The 18,824-nt window shown below is 45.3% G+C and overlaps 1 protein-coding gene across 1 annotated transcript in view; it reads right to left on the minus strand.

Moving 5' to 3' along the window:
• Positions 1–583: 583 nt before the first annotated feature.
• Positions 584–18,824, minus strand: part of LOC147747302 (uncharacterized) — a 74,078-nt gene continuing 55,837 nt past the window's right edge. Inside the window, exons 4-5 of the mRNA XM_086936217.1 lie at positions 13,682–13,877; positions 584–2,913 (exon numbers count right to left, since the gene is read on the minus strand). Coding sequence (XP_086792343.1) covers positions 2,486–2,913; positions 13,682–13,877 — 624 coding nt within the window. The 3' untranslated portion in view covers positions 584–2,485. The remainder of the gene's footprint in view (positions 2,914–13,681; positions 13,878–18,824) is intronic.

Consider the following 18,824-nt stretch of genomic DNA (forward strand, 5'->3'; position numbering starts at 1 on the left):
GACTTCGGAAAGTGCTACCATTGCTGCCAGTTCAGGTTAGAACCATGGTAGTTAGGAGCATTATACTGAGCCGCCTGGATTATTGTAATGCCGTTCTTTTAGAGTCTCCAGGATATTTGATTGCCAGACTCCAGAATATCCAGGCGGCAGCAGCAAAGCTTGCTCTGCCTCGAGCACGCCGCTCCTCAACGACACAAGCATTGGTGGAACTGCACTGGCTCCCAGTGACTCAAAGGATTTTGTTTAAATCCTTATGTACAGTGTTCAAAGCACTTCATGGACAGGGACCCAAACTGCTTCAAGACAGGTGCCAATGGCATGAACCTATACGTAACCTTCGCTCATCCACTGCCAGCCTTGCCACGATTCCCAGGATAAGGAAAGTAACCGGGGGGGGGGGGAGGGGGGGGGGCGGGGTTGGGTGAGCATTTGGCGTGGCAGCTTCCCGCCTCTGGAACCGCCTTCTGCTGGAAATCAGGAGCATACAGAATCTAATGCTGTTTCGTAAGAGAATCAAGACATGGCGTTTCCCCAAAGTTTGATCTCTGATTCAGTTACATGATTTCTCACATTAGCTGCCTTCTTTTCTTTCTTCTTCTTTTTTTCAGCCCTCTCCTTATGTCTCAGCGCCAGGATGCCCGTAGGGTTGCAGTGCGCTCTACAAATGCTAAAATTAAACAAATAAATAAATGCTGTATACCACCTCATCCATTTAAGTTTTATACTGTATACTCAAAGCGCTCTGATACCCTCATGGGTCACGTTCGCGCTATATAAAACTTTATAAATAAATAAAGAAGTAGAAAAGTTAGAAAGGTTTGAGAGACTAGGAAACGGAAAGGCAAAGAAACAACTGATTTGAGAGGGAAGAGAGTGGAAATGAAAGACTCTTTCTATTAATTCTGGTCTCTCACAGAAGGAAGAAAAACACAGAACAGGAGAAGAACGCCAAAGAACATTGACTAAGAATGGCCTTCTGCCAACAGCTATCCACAGTTCTGAGGAGGACCATGGCTAACCATGTGGATGACGGGACAGGGGCAGAGTAAAACAATGCTGAATATGTTTCAATGGAGTGGATATCGGTAGCAGTGGTAACAATGTGGTAAAATGGGAAAACGCGATTTGCAGGAGAGCATTATTAGATAATTCTAGGGAACGTTTAATCCAGAGGCAAAGTGCAGGCCTAGCAGAGCTCTTGTTTAAAGTCACACTGTACCTGTGGAAAAGAGTAGCACAAAGGACACGAAGAACAGATTACAAAGAATAAAGTGAGTAAAACAGAGACTCTACTTCCAAAGAGAAGAGAAAGGTAGACTCAGAAGAGAAGTAAGATTAAAATATATCCCTCTTTCCCCCATACTTACCTGTTCTGATCTCGAGGGTGCTGCTCGTGCAGCAGCCTGAGACGGTTCAGAGGACAGAAAAACCTAGAAATAAGCAGAGTGGGAAAAGGACATGAAACACGTAAGTTTGGAATTCTGTTGCTTCATGAGACTGATAAAAGTAAAGAGCATGCCAATCAGTTTTGTCTTTTTTCCTAAAAAAATCTAATAAAAGAATCAGACTGGACATCAGCGAGGCCTAGGACGTAGTATTTAGCAGACTAATTAAGTAAGCTGGGAGGTGAATAATAATTTGTACCCCACTGGTAGGGAAAGGAGTAGATGTAGAGCTAGTACACGAGGAAGCGGTGAATCAGAAAAATCCAGAGCACAGAAGAATGATTTACAAAATAATACTGCATAATCAGAAGTAGACAAAAGCAAGTAGAGATATACAGGCCATATCATGAACACATTTTGAACCCATGCAAAGATGCAGAAGAGGTCCATGCCCCTGTTTTTGATGAAATTATGCTGCCAACAGTACATACATTAACTGCACTAAGATTTGAGTTGATGAGTGAGCTGCATGTTTTTTGATGAGATGCAGGAGATGATAGCTCAGCTTGGAAACAGCGTGGTGAATCTCTCTAGCAAGGCACAATTACATTTACCGCCAGTGCTGTAGAAATGATTCAACATCTTAATTAAATATATGTGCGTGATAAGAATGTACATTATCCTATGGCAAACCACCGAACACAAGATGTTAAAGGTGTGCACTCAATAGATATGCCAAAACATACAATCAACAATTTAGGAAATGAAATGCCTTAAATAAAGACTTCAGTCACATTTCTGCATTATTTAAATAGTCCCGTCAAAACTAATAAACACATAAAAAGCAGCAAGAAATGTATCATCTGAATAACACTTACGTTACAGAATTTCAGTTGGAGACATTACTGATGTTGCTGCAAGCCCAATTTGTACTTCATTTCACTCTACCTACAGCTCACAAAAAATAAGGAGACTTTGAAATGAGGAAATCGGTTTTAATGAAGAGTTGAAATTGCATTCTCACTATACAGAAGATGATCTCTCATAAAGGCACAATACAAATGTATTCTTCATGATATGTCAATCAGACTTTGGACCAATCAGGCCTCGTCATTTTCTGAGGAGGAGGCCGAATAACAGTCTAATCCTGGGAGGTTTTTCACATTTTCAGTGGCTTCTGCAATTTGCACTTCTTTGCTTTGAGAAGTGACAGTAGCTATTGTCTGTGGTAGGGGCTGATGAGGAGATAAAAGAATATCCTTCATTTTCAGTACATCCTCTCCCAAAGTGCTGTAAGGGGAGTTTGCCCATAGATACTTTGGGTTCATTTTGTTGCTGAAATTCAAAGGCTTGTCCTGTGCATCATGGTCAACACTTGAGCAGCTGATCAGTGCAGTGCTGTTGCTTGCTTCTGGTAAGCTGCAGTTTATGTCATCTTCATTCTGATTATATCGTTGATCTGAACCTGCATCATGTTTGACTTCACTGAGAAGCACAGGTGTGTGCAACAACTTTGTAGATTTTGGATCTAGCAGAGAGAAGGGAAATACATTATTAAAAAGTAGTATTCAAAATAACTTCCCATGATGATTTCTATGTTGTGACCTGCAAAGTACTATTGCTAATGGGCTTAGGTTCACTTGTCCGGATTTCTGATAACCTCCTTCCGCCTACCTAAAGGCCCAATTAACAAAAAGTAGTCATACCATTCCCGTTTACTCCAACACATTTTGGGTAGGTTACCTCCACCATCCCAACCTAAATATGAAATTACTGCTGCCACTGGCAAGCGTCAAGATAGGAGTATTTTCTTGGTGAGAAACTTCTTGTCCTCATTTGCACGTTTAGTGGGGGTGTTTGCCTAATTTTAAAGGTGCTCCCACCTAGATATTTATACAAACTGACCCTTTGAGGCGATGTAGTCATATGTACAATGATACAATACACAAGCACATACTTTTAGGAGGGTAAATTCACATTTTCCTAATATCAGACATAGATTTACACACCTAAATCTAGTCATTTGCTCACCTAATTTTAACTCAAATCCACACCTGGCTCTATGAAATGGGTCTTATAGGGGTAAATATAATAATATTTGGTGTTGCTTGCATGGTCCAAGAACAACAATCTCTTCACTACTATGCATTTGCAGGCACAGCATCATTTTAAACATGCAAGATTAGGTAAAGGTTGCTGTACAACAAAAGGTTTGGAACATTGTAACAGCACTGGTTCTTTGTTCTATCCTATCTGTCAAAAGCGAAGGCCAGTGAAATACATGGTGGTAACAAGAATGATCACAGGTAAAAACTCTTGCACTAGAATTTGATTTGTTTATTTAAATATATGTAGAGCTCGTGCCTAAACAAGCCAACAGAAATATAAAATAAAAGACTTAGGGAACAGCTGGGAAACTGAACGTAGATATTTGATGGGAAAGAATCACCACAGAAGGAAGCAGCTGAACAGCAAGTGTAGATGTATCGAAAAAGCTGCTAAATACGTTTCCTGCTAAGGTGGTGGGAGAAGAAACTAGTTTTTAGCATGCAGAAGGAAGAAAGAAGAGAACAAGCCAGATGAATGTCCATGGGGAAGCGTGCCCCAGTCTAAGATGCTATATTCATCTGTAGTCACCATTTGCAAGGCTTGAAATAAATGAGGCATAAGCATGGAGAGAGTCCGTGAAAGGTGAGAGGGCAGTTATGGAATATACAACCAAATCATACACAGAATCAAAAATAAACGTAGAGGTCAAGTTAATGGAAGTTAATTGATACTGAAGAGATTGGTCTAATTTCAGAGACTCGAGCAGAACAAGACAGCTGTGCTTCAGGGTCAGGGGGGGGGCAAGAGAAAACCCCTTCAAACAAAGTGGTATCACGAATGGTAATGTCTTACTTGAAGAGGACTCATCTTTCAAGGTAAAAATCATCAGTCATTTACTTTAAGTCCCACTAGAACCATTACAAGGCCACAATAATATAACAAGTGATTACAAAGTTTTCAGGAAAGGAAAAGGACACCTATTAAACTCACTGAGTTTAGTGTGCCTAAAACTGGTCACCATCCTGGCTGCAGAAAGGTAAAATCTGGGTATTTATGAATAAAAATACCACCACTAGGCATGTGAAGTGCGAGTTACTTGACTTCGGTAACGATGCATCTAGTAGAGACGATTCTAGCGGCAGTATCTTTAACATAGAATTATCCCCAGGCGTGAGACTGGATCTGGAAAATCTTTTGCCACAGCATCTCTGCGCGCCGGGAAACGGCACCACGTGACTCCGCCCTGACATTGTCCGCGTACGTGACGTCAGCGAGGTCACATAAGTCCCACCCCAGCGTGCTGACATCAGTTTTCTTCGGAGAACACTTCCGTGCCACAACGCAGAGCCATCACAAACAAAACTGTGAGAGTATGGGAACAGTGTGCGAAAAAATCAGGGAAAAAGCAAATGGTGATGAACAGCACCAACATGGACACTGCCATGCACTGTGTCACTGAAAGTCATAGAAGAAAAAGAGCAGAGCACCGCTCCGAGGAGCAACCCCGCAAAGCTAAGGTGATATCCTCCCTGGAAGCAGAAAAACATGTTAAAAATGCAATTGTAGACGTCAGAAAGCCCGCAACCAAAATCGATAACAGAGAAGGAGTCACAAGCCCGGAACAGACGAGTAACGACAAGGTACCCCAAGACAACACCATCAAGGAGTGTTGCATACCCTGTAAGAGCTAAGGGCTGAGGTACAGCCAAGAGACCCCAACCCATAGGATTGCAACCCAGGGGACAGCAGAGGAGTCAAAAACCCCAAGCAATGAAAAAGGGAGAGGATTAGGAGTAGGCCCCACACTGGGAACCAGGGTGTAGGGATGCAGAAGTACACATGAGCCTACCGTCCAACCACCAAAAAGGAAAAAGAGGAACAAATAACCAGAACAAAGCAGGGAGGAAGGGAAGAGGGCACTCGCAGAAGACAAGCCACCCGGAGGGAGGCGAGTGCAAAAGACCAAGCTGAAGGTCCTCGCAGAACGGGGAGGAAGGGCGGGCCGTGAAGGAATCTGCGGCTAGAATCGTCTCTACCAGATACATCGTTACCGAAGGTAAGTAACTCGTACATCTGATAGAGACTACTAGCCGCAGATTCCTTAACATAGAATAGATACCCTAGCCATACCCAAAAGGGGGTGGAGGGGCTGCGAGAGAACCTCATCAGCTTGGAAGAACACAGTGTCCCAATAGGCAATGTGTCATGAGTACAGGGAGGAAATCCCAGTTCCCACCAAGCAGAAGTAAGCAAGAACAAGGAGAAGGGAAGGCCAGGATACCACAAGCCTAGCCGAGGGCCAGGTCGTCCGCCAGAAACCCCGGAGGGACAAGCAGCACCAAGAGAATACCAAGGGAAGAAAAGAACCACCCGCAGAATCCAAAGAGCAGAGGTGGAAACGAAGGCAGAGCCCACCGCAGGAGAACACACTCACAGCGAAGGGGACAGCTGAACTGGCATCAGCCCGAGGCAGCAGACAAGGCAGGAACGGCTCCACAGCCGAGAAGCACAGACGTGAGAAGGAAGACACAGTCGCGAAAAGCTCCAGCAGAGCAAAGGACAGGAGCACACCAGTACACGCCGAGGTTCGCGGAGGTGGACCATAACAACCAGGCGTGCGCAGACAGTGGCTGGTAATAATATGAAGTAGTGTGCCCAGAGCAAGCCAGTGCAAGACAAAGGCAGAGGCAAGGGAACCTCAGAACAAGCCCCAGAGAAAGGCCGTCCCAGTGGCACAACCCGCCCCACGAAGAAATATGTAGTACAGACCTGAAGCCGTCAACCAGAACACAGGAGAACACCAGGAGTATCCTAGCCCCCCTGGAACAAAAGGCAGAGGACCAGGCCAAAATGTCGGAGAACAAGGTGAAAACACCACGACCCGAAACCGTAAACGGCCTGACAACAGTTGGGCTGAAGAGGGAAGGCAAAATGTACAAAAGCAGATGATCCCGCAGGAACAAGGGACAAAATGCACGACTGGCGAGCCCTGTAGACGAAGGATAGAAACACCCTTGGATACTGAGCAGGACAGAACCTTGAGCAGTGCAAGCCGCGCTAAGACAAAAGAAAAAGAAAGAAGACCGCACCAAGCAGTATACAGCGACGCCAGAAAAGGCAAGGAACCCAAGAGGGTAACCACACCCACCCAGCTTAGGACAGAGCTATACAATAGCTACAAGTACCCCACCTAGGGTATGACACGTGCAAAACAAAACATGGTACCACCTCTTAGGGAATAAACCCGCAGCAGAGGTCAAGAACATAAAGGACTGTGGGTAGCACCACAGGCGGCTTACTAAGCAGCCAAAAAATACACAGATGGTCCAATCCTAAGGACCTATACTATTTCACCAACATCCAAAAAACACATCAAAGCTAAAGGACTGTACTAGCAGCCAGCAGTACAGTGGGGCCAACTTAAGGACCCTGAAGGCAGTCCATGCCATACAGAACACACAGACAGGCCAACCAAAACACTAGGCCCCAAGAGAAAGGTGGAATAAACGCCTCCCATAATGCACCTGAGGACCAACAAGACGAAGCTTACTGAGGGGGAGGACGGAGCCGCGCAAGGAGTCGTTGAATGGCGGAGTCAGCGTGGGTGTTGAATAAAAGAATCCCATCAAAAGGCAGGTCAACAAGACGCTCTCTAATGTTCTCCGAAAAGATGCCATCCCGCAACCAAGCATGACGGCGGAGAGCCACAGAACTCGCCATAGTATGTCCGAGAGAATCAGAAACATCCAATGCCGAACGGAGAATAAAGGCAGCCAACTCCCGACCATCCAGCACATGGTGCCGCAGATCAGCGCAGACATCTTCATGAGAGGAGCGAGACAGAAGGGACTCCGCGGAATCCCAAAGGCCGGAGGTAGCCCTGGCCAACACACAAAGTGTGTTGAGAGCTCCCAAAGCAGCACTAGTGGAAGTGAAGATATTACGCTCCTAGGAGTCCAACCACCGGCCCTCCCGTGACAAAGGGAGCAACACTGAAGGCAAGGCAGGAAAAGCAGACTGAAGGACAGGGCCCTGGGCCAAAGGGTGGGAAAAAAGGCAGACTGGGTCGTGAGGGATAGGACGGTGGCGGTGGAGGAGCGGCTGAGGCACCGGATCTCCCATAGCAGGACGCCCCCAGGTCCCCAGGCGAGAGTTATGGAGCGAAGCTTTAGGTGGAAGAAGCAGCTCCCTTCCACCAGAGCCCTGGTGGAAAACCTCTAACAATGGTCCGGAGGGAGTCGATTGACCGGGGTGCCCATTTGCAAAATGCCAGCGGCCTTGGAAATGGCCCGGGCAAAGGCTGCACGCGCCTCCATAGGGCGTCGCGGGGGAGAGAGCAACTCTGCCGTGGGCGATGGCTGCAGACTAAGCCGCCTTTCCCCGAGCCCAGCTGGAGAAAGAAATGGCCAGCCCCTGAAGGATGGAAGACCCATGGATGAGTGAGGGGTCTGAGGGGTCTCCAGAGAAGGCAGAGAAGCCTGCGGGGCAACCAACTGTGAGGTGCGGAAGAGAGGGTCCGGGGGCTGTGGCTGCGGAGACAGCGTAGAGCCCTCTCTGGAAGACGCCGGGGAGAAGGCAACAATGCGGCGTCCAGTCTCCGGTGAAGAGGAGACAAGGAAGTGACAAACCTCCGGAGAGGAAGGGACTTCCGGAGATGAGTCGAGGACAAGACGTCGGGACGGCACCGTAGAGTCCACCATGGGCACTGGAGAGTCCTTAATCAGTGCCGAAGTGGCCCCTAGGGGTGCAGAGTCAACCTCCACCACCACTTGCTTTGAATGGAGAAAGGGGCAGGATCGGAGCTGGAGGGGCCAATGAACGGCGCCGGCTAGGCCTCCGACAAGGCAGCCGCCTGCGCTGAGGACTGAGAGAGACTCGGGAGGCGCCTCGGGTCCCAGCCTCCACCCGCTGCCCCGCCAGGGCCGGGGAGGAAAGCTGTCGGTGCCGTCTCGGCCTCCGGTAAGACAGCCGCCTGCCCACAGGACCGAGGGGGACTCGGGGATGAGCCACTAGTCCCGGCGACCTCCTGCGACACCACAGGGAACCCCACAGGGTTTAGTGGCGAGGCAGGATGCCATGGGCCAAAGAGGGGAACCCTGAAGGGCCGCACCTCGACAATACCACACCTCCAGAACCTGAAGCTGAACTCGCCGGCAAAGGCGGAAGGCCCCGCGCCTGGCGAGGTATCCGCGGACGTCTCAGGAAGAGGAGGGGGCCCCAAAGAAGCCTGCAGAGCCGTAGCGTAGGCCTCCATTTGGGCCCTTGTTACCCCAACGCCAGGAAACGGCAGATAGGGCAGCGACCGCCGAGGGCGCACGTACGGGGAGGAACCCGCGCCTTTGGCAGAACGAGGACAAGGCCTCGGAGAAGAATGATGCGCAGTCTGAATCGGCGGTTTTTTAAACCTTCCGAGGTAGGGGACGGACGCGGCGACGAGACCGATCTGGACAAGTGGGGGGAAAGCAACGTCATCCAGCGCTCCCGCCGGGACTTTGGCTTGAGATGCTGACAAGCGTCGCAGTCTGTCAAATCATGGTGCTCGCCCAAACACTACATACAAATAGGGTGAGTGTCCGTCGCCGACATCTGACGTGTACAAGAAGTACACGTCTTGAAATCTGAAGGCATTTGCACACTGTTCCCAGCGCAAAGGTTTCAAAAGAAGGCCTGAAAACAGGTCAAGGGAACACAATCCGGATCCGCGTTGCATGCAAAAAAGAAGGAAACTGATGTCAGCGCGCCGGGGTGGGACTTATGTGACCACGCTAACGCCACGTGGACGTCAGGGCGGAGTCACGTGGTGCCGTACCCCGGCGCACGGAGATGCTGTGGCAAAAGATTTTCCGGATCCAGTTTCATGCCTGGGGATAATTCTACGTTAAGGAATCTGCGGCTAGTTGTCTCTATCAGACAATGTCATGCAGAAAACTCTCATACCCACTATGTAGGCGGGTATAATCCTATCAAACTGCTTGGTCGTCAGTTATGCTTATGTCTTACTCATTTTACATAGCTTGTGTCTTTCTCGTGCCAATCTTATTTTACATACACAGACTTATGTAAACAGCCATTGGGTTAGTGATGTCACAACAGATCCTAAAACCCAAGTTGACATCATCAAATGAACATTCTAGCATACCGCACAAACCAGCAAAACACGCTAAACTGACATACGACTCAATTTATATGGGACCTCCTGTATTATAGCAATAGTGGATTCTTCTAGACCCTTCCTACGTCAGCACTGTACTAAAAGGATACTTGCACAGCTAGATATCATATCTCGACATTAAACTGAACTGCATTCTTGTCTACTTTAGTAGTCTTGGAGCAACTAGGAGAAAGAAAAATAACTATTTTTTTCGACAGTTATGACATGCTATACATGTACTAATAAAACTGAAGGCATTCCCCTTGTACAACAAATATGCTGCACTTGGTTTTAGGATTCATTGGTTTATCCTTAATACACAGTGAAGTTATTAAAAAGCAAACCAACCTCAGAGCAATATTAAAATGCTGGATATTGTTTGGGATTTTTATGAATGCAATAAAGACTAGGGAATAAAATACCTCTGCCCTAATTCTTTCCATGAATTAGGGCAGACAAGTCTTTTTTTTGTTGTTGTTTAAATTTGTTTATTAGATTTTAACAATTTAGATACAGAGAAGCACAGGTTCATACGTGAATTACATGCTTAGATAGGTTGCCATGGGTTTGGCAGTTGATTATACATTGGTAGTGATCTTCATACATAATTGCCACAGTTCGTCATTACACGTGTACATGCATATTGAGGTAATCTACATTGCTTGTCTGCCTTCGGTATGGTGCCTATAAACATATACCCTGGTGTGGGAGCTACGCCTATCTTTGGTGTCAGTGGGAGTCGTGATTTTCTGTCCCCTCGATTGGGCTATATCCTCTGCTAACAAGTGTTGATACCAAACTGCTGGCCTGTATCTCTGTCTGGTAACCTGGGTGTTGAACTGGGGTATTGATACGGGGTCAGTGGAGGGGGGTGCAGATTAAGTAGGTCCTCTATCCAAGTTTACATGGTGATCTGACGGTCGTAGGGCAGACATGTCTTAACAAGCATTGGCAAAGCCAATAGGTCTCTACAATGCCCAAGCTATTGTCTAGTCAATGTGAATGTCTTTTAGCCATGTTGTCTAGCAGCACATCTGCTGTTCAGCGTGGTTGAAAGTCACTGAAAAGCCATACTGGTTGCTCTAGAAGCAGAAAAAACATCCAACGTGTGGACTGCCACTTCCTAGGGAAGATGCTTCTGAAAGATGATTTGGTCAAAACTTTGTGGCAATGAAGTTGGCAGGATATTTACTGGTGAGGATAGTACTAACTGTGTGAACTTCCAGGGACACAATGTGGGCGCCCACTCTCTCCCCTGCTATTTGCTCTAAGCAGGCTAGCAGAATACAGGCTGATGAAGAGATTAAAAGCTTACATTTCGGCCTACACACATCCAAGATAATGTATTCACAGATGAAATACTCCTAACATTAAAAGAGCCAACATTATCTCTCCCCAGTTATAAGAACAGCTAACTGAATTCAAAGTAGTCTTGGGCTTCAAAGTAAATGCATCTATAACAGAGATTTTCTGTAATCAGACTCAATAATAAACTAAGCTGGACCAGGTCGAAAACTCCTTGAATTTTAAGTAATGCCTCAGGAGGTGTTACTTACTTGAGAGTCATGATAACGTCAAATATAGCTGACTTAAATAAAACGAATAGGATCCTCCTCCTATCCAAAATGGGCGAGGACCTGTAAAGGTGGACAACTTTGCCAGTTTTGTAAATGGGCAGAATTAATGCCATTACAATGAATACCCTCATACGAATATTGTATCTTTTATAGGCCCTCCTTATTAGAGTTTTGGATGAGAAGCATGACCCTGAAATACATTTTGGAGAGGGAAACACATCAAGAGTTTCAAATAAAATGCTATGTCAGCAACCCAATCCTGATCTTATCTGGGTGCCCGCTTTTCAGGGGTGGGAAGGTTGCCTACACCCAAATATCAGAGCTATCCACATCCCATGAATTATTGTTAATTTTATTTTAATATGTATGTATTGATGTGGTATTTCTATAGCACAAACGTAGCAAATCGCTGTAAGAGATTAACATAAAGTCAATGAGCGATAGAAGTGTTAACTGGTTTGTGGCCTGTTAGTTCATTGTGATGTAGTGTTCTTTAACGAGGTGCATCTTCAACTCTTTCCTAAATTGCAGCAGTGTTGGGGTTGTTCCGATGCATATTGGGTTGTTGTTCCAGGTCACATGTGCTTAGATAAAAAAAGGTCCTGCTGCTTTGTGTTTTTTCTTTTTTATACTTCTTAGTCTGCAGTCTGATGGAGTCCTGGCTGCGAGTATGCCAACAGCCAAAAGAAACGGTGGGGATGCTGAGAATGACTTGAAATGTTGGAGGTAATCTGGAGCAAGCCCATCCCCTTTCCATTTTTAAAATGTTTTTTCCTATCTAGTGGGATTTCGGGTGGGGGTCAAAAAGACTATGTGGCTGCTAGTGATGGGAGTATTGACCCATGTCTGTGGAGTCAAAAGGAGCCTTCCTCCTGTGATAATGTTCCAGTGGTCGAGTTGAAAGAACTCCTGCTCAGGAATTGCTCGCCTGCAGATGTCCAAAAGAAGTATCCAACAGGGATGGGCACCACTGGAAAGGCCAAAATCTCTGCTTTTCAATGAAGCCATTAGGCTTTGGTTGCTTTCAGTTTCGCTTACAATGACATATTTCCTCCTTTGTGCCCCTGATTTATCTGATAATGAAAGAGATCTAAACTCTTAGGTGAGCCACAACATTTCTGCAGCTTGGCCAGGATGTTCCTCCTCAACTGTTATATTTTCATCTATTACCATAGCCATGATGGACACGGAAGGTCTTCCTGAGCTTCATCGGCTTGTAACCATCTGATATGCTCGTAAGTGATGGTGAGAACACTGGCATTAAAAGGTAAATACCACACGCAGAGGTGAAAGGCCGACCTTATACACTTTACACCCTCTTGCGCCTTGTTGATGCTCCCTGAGCATCCATGGCACACGATTCCTGCATCTGGTGCAACTTCACATGCCAGTCCACCAAAGGAAAAATAATGAATTAACTGAGAAACAACTGCGAGCCGTTCTTCGTCTTTCTCAACTAGGTACGCAGCACCCATTGGCATAAGTAAGAGGAATACAGACGTTACTCTCGCTTGCTTCAGAAAGTGCACTTTTAAGATGGCGTAGATTTATCTTATAGAGACAATTTGAGCAAATCAATTTACTTACAAAAGATTTAATTTTACTGAATCCTTAAACAAAGTCCTATTTCATTTTGATAAAAATAGTGTTGAGTGCACAGTCAAGGTACTGCAGTTTATTTAATTGAACACCTACATTTTTTAAACCATCTCGCTTGCAGTTCTTACATTTTCGACTTCTGTGCACCCCCATTAAAACATAACTGGAAGCCGCAGACCCCGTTTAAGAAATTTGTATATATTTAACCCCAAACCTATACACAAAAATACAGAAAAAAGGGTACATCAATCAAATAAACAAATTATTAACTATTTCATTGAATTCAAACAAATGCAAACGTCGACATTTTAATGGGAAGGTTGGACTTTTTCAAAATGTAGTTTTATTTCTAAAAGATGAACCAATATACTAGACTCTAGCATATCATCCTATCTTTTTTGCATCAAATGTGTGCTTTTCTTTTGTCAGCGCTTAACACTGCTGCTTCAATTGAGTACACTAATTCTGCATACTAGATCCCGTTTGCTCTACTTGGGCTGCTCCCACAAATTAAGATAAGGAAGCCAAGTTATTGTCTAGCGTCCAATGTCAAATTCTTGATCATTTGCCGTGCATCTTGGAACATTCAATTTTACTTTTTATGTAGTTTATTAATCAAATATTTAATTTTCAAAAAAGACGTGGACCCTCTGAGTTGGCATAGCAGATCAACAGGGGTCCGTGGACCATAGGCTTAGAACAACTAAAGTAACCCTTGACAACATGCCCCGAGGACAGCAGCACAACAATGAGAATATTAGCATTTTAGTGAGCTGTGCATTAGCAGCCGCTTCCCTGGGATCCCCAATTAAAAGTCAATGCTTGCCACAAAGATTTCCCCCAGGTCCGGTAAAACTGGCCAGATGCAAGTTATTGTTATATTATGTGTTTAGGAGTCTTTTAATAGCCTTTTAAAATACCTTGATCACTTCCTGCAGTCAAGTTATCTGTAGGTCGTTTCCTTGTGTAGCCGCGTGGTTTCCACGGATGTTCTTTACAGGAGGGATCCAAACGCCTCAGTTTCCACAGGTGACTCTGGTAGTCCTTCCGTAATTTTTCTATGTGTTCCTCAAACTCCTGGATTTTTCTTTCAGAGTAGTGAGGCAACTGTGACTGCTAGGAAACACATGCAGATGACACTGTTTCAGAGTTCATATTCTAAAGGGAGCACGCTTCACAAAGCAGTGTTATTCAAGTACTTTTTATGATGCAAAATCGGCAGGGCTGAGGTTCAATGGACTGTGTTCTTGATCGAATAGGGTTGGCTTTATAGCAATATAAAAACAGTTGTGTAACACAATATTGGCCTGAATTGTTATTGCTGCTGAGATAATTATTTTAGAACGTGTCTGAAGATACTTTTAACAAATAGAAGCATTTTACCCTTTTCCACAATACTGGTTCACCCAACACAACCCCTGTACACCCCCTCTATCAAAATAAACATTTCTTCATGAAAGGACAACAATCTAAGGTGATTGTTTGAGGTTCTGAGATAATTGTCTGAGGTGCTACACATGTAATGCAACAACGGCCTCCTCTCCTGCTAGTTTGACCTCTCACATGTTTGTAGTTCATTTTACATATTGCCCAATTCTGGAGTTCATCTAAATGCAGCTACAGTGGCTCTCGCAGCTCCCCTATCAACAGGTAAGGAGTTTGCTACTCCACAAAGGGAGACTGGGGGAGCAAACTGCTCATTGTTGCTTTGATCGGAAACATTCCTGGCCCAACTAATTTGTTTCCACCTGTCTGCACTTGGCACGTTTGGTCAGTGGCACTGGTTCCCTTCATCTTAGAACATTTCCATTTCTATGGCAACAACCTGCATTACCTTCAAATTCTGCGTCTCTTGGTCAGTGGTCCTCCCCAATGTTTGTGAATGGGGAAGTTCACAGTCGTGGTTATAATTATTCCTTACCTCGCAGTTTAAATTAACCTCAAAACGCTAAACGCCCATATCTCAGCTCTACGTCAGAAACGTTTTCTAAAACTGGCTACATTTGCCATTGCTTAAGGAGTATCTAACTCGGACCTCAGCAGTTTTTATTTTTCTCATTATCTTTTGGTATTGTGTAGCGAAGGTCTAAATACGGGCCGACTTAGTATTCTTCCAAATATGGGATTCTTATACTTTCTCTCAGGGCTCTTTTTTTTGGCCCTTGAATTTGTTCATTTGTCGATATTACCACTTTTTAGTTGCACTATCCCTTAATCACTCATTTACAACCAGTGTATGTATGTCTTTTGGAGTCTCATTTACTGCTGCTATTAGGTTAATCTGGGAGGTTCTGGTTCATTCTTTAATCAGTTTCCTAAAATCTTCTTTTAGGTTTGCGGTAGACAGTATGTGGTCAATTATTATCAGGAAAGTAGGCTCATGCACAAAACTTGGAAGTAAGTTTTAATGATTCTCCTATTCCCCTTATTCTGGGGGTGCCTCAACTCGCCTACGTGAGATAACTCCCTTCTCAACACAGGGAAGTCAGGTTTTCACTGTATTGGGAGTATTATTTCCAAAATGAAAAGCCTTCTGTGTCTTTGTCCCATCTTGATGACACCAATAGGTATTGTAGTTAAATTTGACATTCTAGGGGCTCTGCAGTCATTGTCAAATAAGTCATCTCCTACAAATTATCACCATCAAAATATAACAATTCTAGACTACTATGGAGTAACAATATAATTATCAAAGTCAGTCAAACAGTTGCTGCATTATGGCCTTTGACAGTTATTTAATGGTGCACCATCAGACAACCTGTACCATACAAAGCTTAGCAACAGCACCTGGAGTCTCTGCCATTTGGCAATTGCTTCTCAGCAAGCTCTTCTATCTGCAGGCTTTGCCAATGCTTGTTTGTAAAGCATTGTTAAACAAATCTAAGGTGCTGGCGGTAACACAAACACAGGTACAGCAAAACTAAACACTGAATTCAACATATTCAATCTTTAAGAAATGCACAGCTTATTTTTTTAATTTTACCCAGGAAACTCTGGAACACAATTTAAAAAACGTATTGCATGATATTCAGCTTAATAATAAAATATAGAGTTAGTTGCACATACATAAAAGAACTGGGAAGTGTGCTAAATTTGCCATTTACTTTCCACATGACTAGAAACTGGAACACATGCTCCAGATTTAGGTGCTCTGCAGCATACCTGCACCCGATTTATGGAGTACACATCTCTCCAGTCACTAGTTTGCCTCAAATACAGGCCGAGTGCAAAACCCTGCCCCTCCCAGTGTCATTAATGCGGGTTTTGTGCGTCATGGCTTAGGCTTCCATGCAACGTGTGGAAAGCAGAAGATAAAGAAATTCAACACGATAAAGTCTGCTCTTTAGTGAAATCTGGGAAAAATAGACTTGTTGCTGTGCTTTTAGGGAAGGGATGGGGTGCAACATGGTGAGAATTAGGATTTAAGGAGGAAGCAGCACATGGAAAAAGAGTATAAAAACCCATGCATGCCATGGAGTGCTAAAAAGAGAAAGCGTATTTCCCTCTTATGAGCCTTGGAAGGATAGAAGTCATCCACTCAAAAGGATTGCAAAGAAGCTAACAGAAGAGGCAGGAAGGCCATCCATAACAAGGAAAAAAGCAAACAAGATTGATAAGAAAGCGAATAAGAAGCAATGTGCGAACCCAAAGTCCCCCTCACATTGGGATTGTATACAATAGGTCTTAAACAGATAGATCAAAGAGGAGACCTAAAAACTACTCAGATATGCTATTTCCTTTAGAGGGTAGTCACCTTGCTTATTGGAAAATGTATCAATAAGGCGTTGCTTCTACTTTTTTCAGGTGGTATTTGATGCCTGAGATTCCATACCCCACCTGTGTCTTCCCAACCTGTATTACTCAGGCAGTAATTCCTTCAAAGCCAGAATTGAAGGTGGGTGGGAAGACACTGCCTCACATCCCAGCACTCAATTTGCCCCAATGCATCATAGTAAATGTAGTGCATGATAACACTTACTTCAGTAGTAGTCTCTAATTTTTCACACTTGTTGGGGCAGCCTGTGCTGTGTAACTCTAAACACAAGTTTTAGACCTGGCATCTTTTGCGTGGTTTCGCCTGAATTTTTGCCTCTACCTCCTGTATTTTTGACGCTGTGCTGGAATTTGTTTTTGCTGCTTTCAATGCTTTGGGCATTTTGCCACTGCTGATCAGTGTCCGAGTGCAAGTGCTCCCTAGGAAAATTGTTACTGTGATTGGTTATCCATGATTGGCATTTTTTTTTACCAGTAGGTCCCTAATAAAGTGCCCTCAGTGTGCCAGGGCTGGTGATTCAAATGCTACTAGTGGGCCTGCAGCACTGATTGTGCCACCCACATGAGTAGACCTAAAATGGTGTCTCAGGCCTGCCACCGCAGTGCCTTTGTGCAGATGCTATCTGCCATACTGCCCTGAGGCCTAACCCTTCCATTTCTGTACATATTGGACACCCCTATGGAAGGCCCAAGGTACTCCCCTGGGCAGGGTGCAGTGTATGTGAAAGGTAGAGCATGTACTAGTTGGCTCACATGCTCTGATAGTGAATAACAGCCATTTTCGTTTTTCACTATTGAAAGGCTATCTTGCCCATAGGCTAGAATGGGGAATGCTATGTATAATGTTTACCTGCATATCTTCCCATAGGAGCAAGATGGAAAAATGAAATGGGGAACCCCGAACTCGGACTTTAATAACCCATCTTTTATGAAGGATGTTTTTTGAATCCTGTGTTTGAAAACAGCACTTTTAGTAAGTGGCTGCTTTCTTGACTGACCTTTCTGCGTGTCTTTTTGTGAGTTGACTGTCTGGTTTGTGAGTTACAGGGGCTGGGGTGGCTCCAGGAGGCAGGCTGGGTCAGATCAGGGCTGAATAGCTCCATCTGCATCTTTAGTGGTGGGAGGGGATAGAACTTGGGCCTGAATAGGGCTGTGCCTGCCTTCCACAATGCTGGCTTCACCACCTGCTGAGCGGCTGACAACCCTGCCCCTTTCTCTCAGAGGAAAGAATGAGTCATGTAAACAGAATACTCCAGGACTGACCAGAACTGGTTTGGACTAGGCAAAGGCCACACTGCCTTCAGAGAACAAAGAAAATGTTGATATAAAAAGGAATACCCAGACCCCAGAATTTTAGATCATCCTGGAATCAAGAAGGAACCTCTGCCAAGGAGAAATGTGGAAGACTGCAGAGGAAGGACTGACCTGCAGTAAGGCTGACCTGCAGTTGCTTTGCTGCCAAGGAGAGGGGAAGGACTTTGCTGTTGCTGTGTCCCCTTGCTTGAAGAGATTTCCAAGGGCCTGATGAGAACTGGCCTACTGTTAAGAAGTCCCAGGAACAAAAGTTCTTCTCACCCCCGGCTTCCCCCCTGAACTCTGCTGTGTGATTTCTGATCTGCCTAGAGTGCTTGATTCATTTGTGGGGCCTCTGGAGGTTGTTTCCTGCTGTTTGAGGAGCTGGAAAAGAATACAATCTACAATTTGCACGCATCGCTCGCTTGCGGAGCGCATCGCCGACAGTGCAAGAGAATTCCCGTCGCCGCGAAGATCGTCACCGCGCCTGTTGCCACTGATTGAAACGACGAATCGTTCGCTTGCGGAGCGCATCGCCCCGATGCTGGAAGATTCCTGTCGCTGCGAGTTTCGTTGCAGAGCCGATCGTCGCTGTGATAACCATTGCACCGCTTGCTTGCGGATCGCATCCTGTCCCTGTGAACATCGTCGCAGAGTCCAGCGCCATCACATCGAGGGTCTGCGGTAGAAGGGGATCAACGCTGTGCCGCGTATCGCTGCTGCACTGAAGATCGTAGCCACCCCGAAGATCGCCGCATCGTACCTGTGCTAGACGCATCCTTTCGGAGAAGCTACACGCCAGAATCCAAGCAAGGTATCGCATTGCCCACTTACAGACCGAATTTGTCGCAACACGCCCGCTGCATGCAGCGGGGTTTGCATCGCCTCCCCAGGGTCTCAGGATTGACGCATCACTTATTTTTCGACGCTGCAGTTGCCGCTTGGAACTTTTGTCGCATCTACAGGTACTTTGGGCTAAAAGTTACGCAACTGTGG

This window comes from Lissotriton vulgaris, chromosome 1_1, assembly GCF_964263255.1.
Source record: "Lissotriton vulgaris chromosome 1_1, aLisVul1.2, whole genome shotgun sequence".
Classification (NCBI taxonomy): Eukaryota; Metazoa; Chordata; class Amphibia; order Caudata; family Salamandridae; genus Lissotriton; species Lissotriton vulgaris.